General features: G+C 44.2%; 1 protein-coding gene across 2 annotated transcripts in view; it reads left to right on the top strand.

Annotated features, from left to right (window-relative positions):
- The window catches only part of nfkb2 (nuclear factor of kappa light polypeptide gene enhancer in B-cells 2 (p49/p100)), a gene marked incomplete in the record, with an annotated part of 54,960 nt that overhangs the window by 42,177 nt on the left and 10,505 nt on the right, over positions 1–2,278 (top strand). The window contains 3 exon segments of one of the 2 annotated variants that reach the window (XM_014030256.1): positions 530–724; positions 805–946; positions 1,056–1,170. In XM_014030256.1, the coding sequence (XP_013885710.1) occupies positions 530–724; positions 805–946; positions 1,056–1,170 (452 nt within the window). 2 annotated transcript variants of the gene reach the window in all.

Below are 2,278 nucleotides of genomic sequence, written 5' to 3' on the forward strand. Positions count from 1 at the left end.
GGGTCCTCCGGAGGACCCGGCCTGTCGTTTTGGACACAGCCATTCTCGGCAGGTTTCTAAGGTTCTTCTTCTACATATTAAAAAGTTGTTAAACATCTGAGTGGTGCACTACTGCTACTAGTGGTGAGAAAGTGTATTACACCTTATTTAAAATCAATGTGGTCCCACGGCCCTCTGTGGCCCAAAGTTAAAAACTGTTGTTCTTCTGAGGCCCTGAAGGTGGCACTCACGGCCCACAGGTTAAGAATGTCTGGATTAGAGAAAGAGGGGATTTCCCCACAGAAACACATCACCAGTTAAACCAGTTAAACCAGTAAGACAAGATTGTGTTGTACATTAGTTTAGGATGAAATAGAAGTTAAAAGCTTTTCATTGTTTCCTGAGCTGAAAGTCACTCTTTAGCTTTTTTTTGTAAGACAAAAGTTAGTGAAAATAACTATCATGAATAAAAGATAAAATCTTAGGAGCAGTTTGAACCCTGACGCCTCCTCAGGAGGCAGCTGAGCAGCTGCTGCTCGTGTCTCAGCAGGCTTTCAGTTCCACCAGCAGATGAACGGAGGAGCAGGAGGTGCTGGAGGAGCTTTTTATACAGGAAGCTTCACAGGGTTTTCCTCCGGAGGAGAAGCTCAGATGTCAGGCTCCGCCCCTCAGACAGATGTTGGCCAGCAGAGGACAGATGGACAGACGAGGAGCTCTGTGCTGCAGCAGCAGCTGCTTCACATCGGTAAGATTCTGCAGGTGCAGAGTAAATCTTTGTTTCCTGAAGTTGTCAGGTTTATTGTTGTTGTTGTTGTTGTTTGTCAGCTGCGTCACTCAGCAGTCGAGTGTCTCAGAGCGCCCAGCAGACCGCCGCTGCACTGCTGCAGTACTGCAGCACTGGAGACGCCCGGGTCCTCCTCGCCCTGCAGAGACACCTGTGTGGCATCCAGGATGCCAACGGAGACACGTGAGTCCAGTTCTCCTCCTGATCCAGATCCAGTTACCTTCAGGTTCTGCTGTAACAGGGATGTGATGAAACCAAAACAGTCTGGTGATGAATGTTTGTTTCCTATCAGTCCATTACACCTGGCCATCATCCACCTGCAGACCACCGTCATGCAGCAGCTGGTCCAGACTCTGCTGAGCAGCCAGCAGCACCGAGTCCTGAACGTGGCCAACCACCTGCAGCAGGTAGTCTGCAATATTCACTGATACACAGGCAGTTTTTAACCTTTTTCACTACGTCACTTCTTGTGAAATATTTTCCAGTGAGGTATCTCCTAACCAGTGCAAAGTATGTCATTTGTAAAACGATTTAAAACAGCACTGCGTCAATAAAACTGTGCACTTCCCAGTCATTCGAAGAGCATTTTACTAAATTCAGAGGATTAATAAAACAACCAAAAATCAGGAGCAGGTTGAGCCTGAAGCATCACTTCAGTTTAAAACCAGATTAATAAAACACAGGGAGGGTCTGCAGGCAGCGGTGACCAGCCTGTTGGTGAGGGGAAAAAAGAAAAAAGTACTGTGAGACCGGCTTACTTTGACTTATTGGTTTAAAGTTGTTGAAAATGCATTACCCCTTTTTAAATATAAAACTGTACCTAAGAAACACTCTAAACATCTTTGAGTCAGTTAAATTTTGTGCAGAATGAGGTTAAATCAAGAATTCAAGGATTTCTTTTTGTTTTTCATACCAAATGAATAAGTACTGTACTATATGAGGAAGGAAAGATAAACCGTGTTTCCAGGCTTTTTGATGCACATTCAGAAGTGTCACATTAAAAATGTGAAAAAAAGTCAGATGGAAACAGCAAAATTCGAAAAAAAATCCTGAATTCACTAAAAAGTTTTTACACTCGCTTGAGGTGGTTTTTGGATGATTCGCAAAGTAGTTAATGTGCAAAACAGGAGATGGAAACACGTTTGCTGAATGAATTCTGACGTAGTGTATATTTACCTCACGTGACATTCAGCTGTTTCCGCTTTCCTGCCTCGTCCCGGATGTTAGCCTAGTGTAGTTGCACGTGCCTTTCTGCTGCGTAGTTTAACATTGCGTTTATTTCCCTACATCTCCTGGCAGCGTTAAACATAGCCTGTACTAGCTGAATAGATAGAATAATTACAACTTGCCCAATAGCAAGGTATTCACGAAAAAATCACTCCACTGTCCCGAGATGATTAGCCTCTGCTAGTTAGCAAGTTTCACTTCCTGTTTACTACTGCAAAGCTTGTCGCTGACATCTGATGTAATCACGCGTTGTGTAGCCTCGTCTGACGTAATCACACGCTGCGTAGC

This window comes from Austrofundulus limnaeus, unplaced genomic scaffold (assembly GCF_001266775.1).
Source record: "Austrofundulus limnaeus strain Quisiro unplaced genomic scaffold, Austrofundulus_limnaeus-1.0 Scaffold1028, whole genome shotgun sequence".
In the NCBI taxonomy this organism is placed as follows: domain Eukaryota; kingdom Metazoa; phylum Chordata; class Actinopteri; order Cyprinodontiformes; family Rivulidae; genus Austrofundulus; species Austrofundulus limnaeus.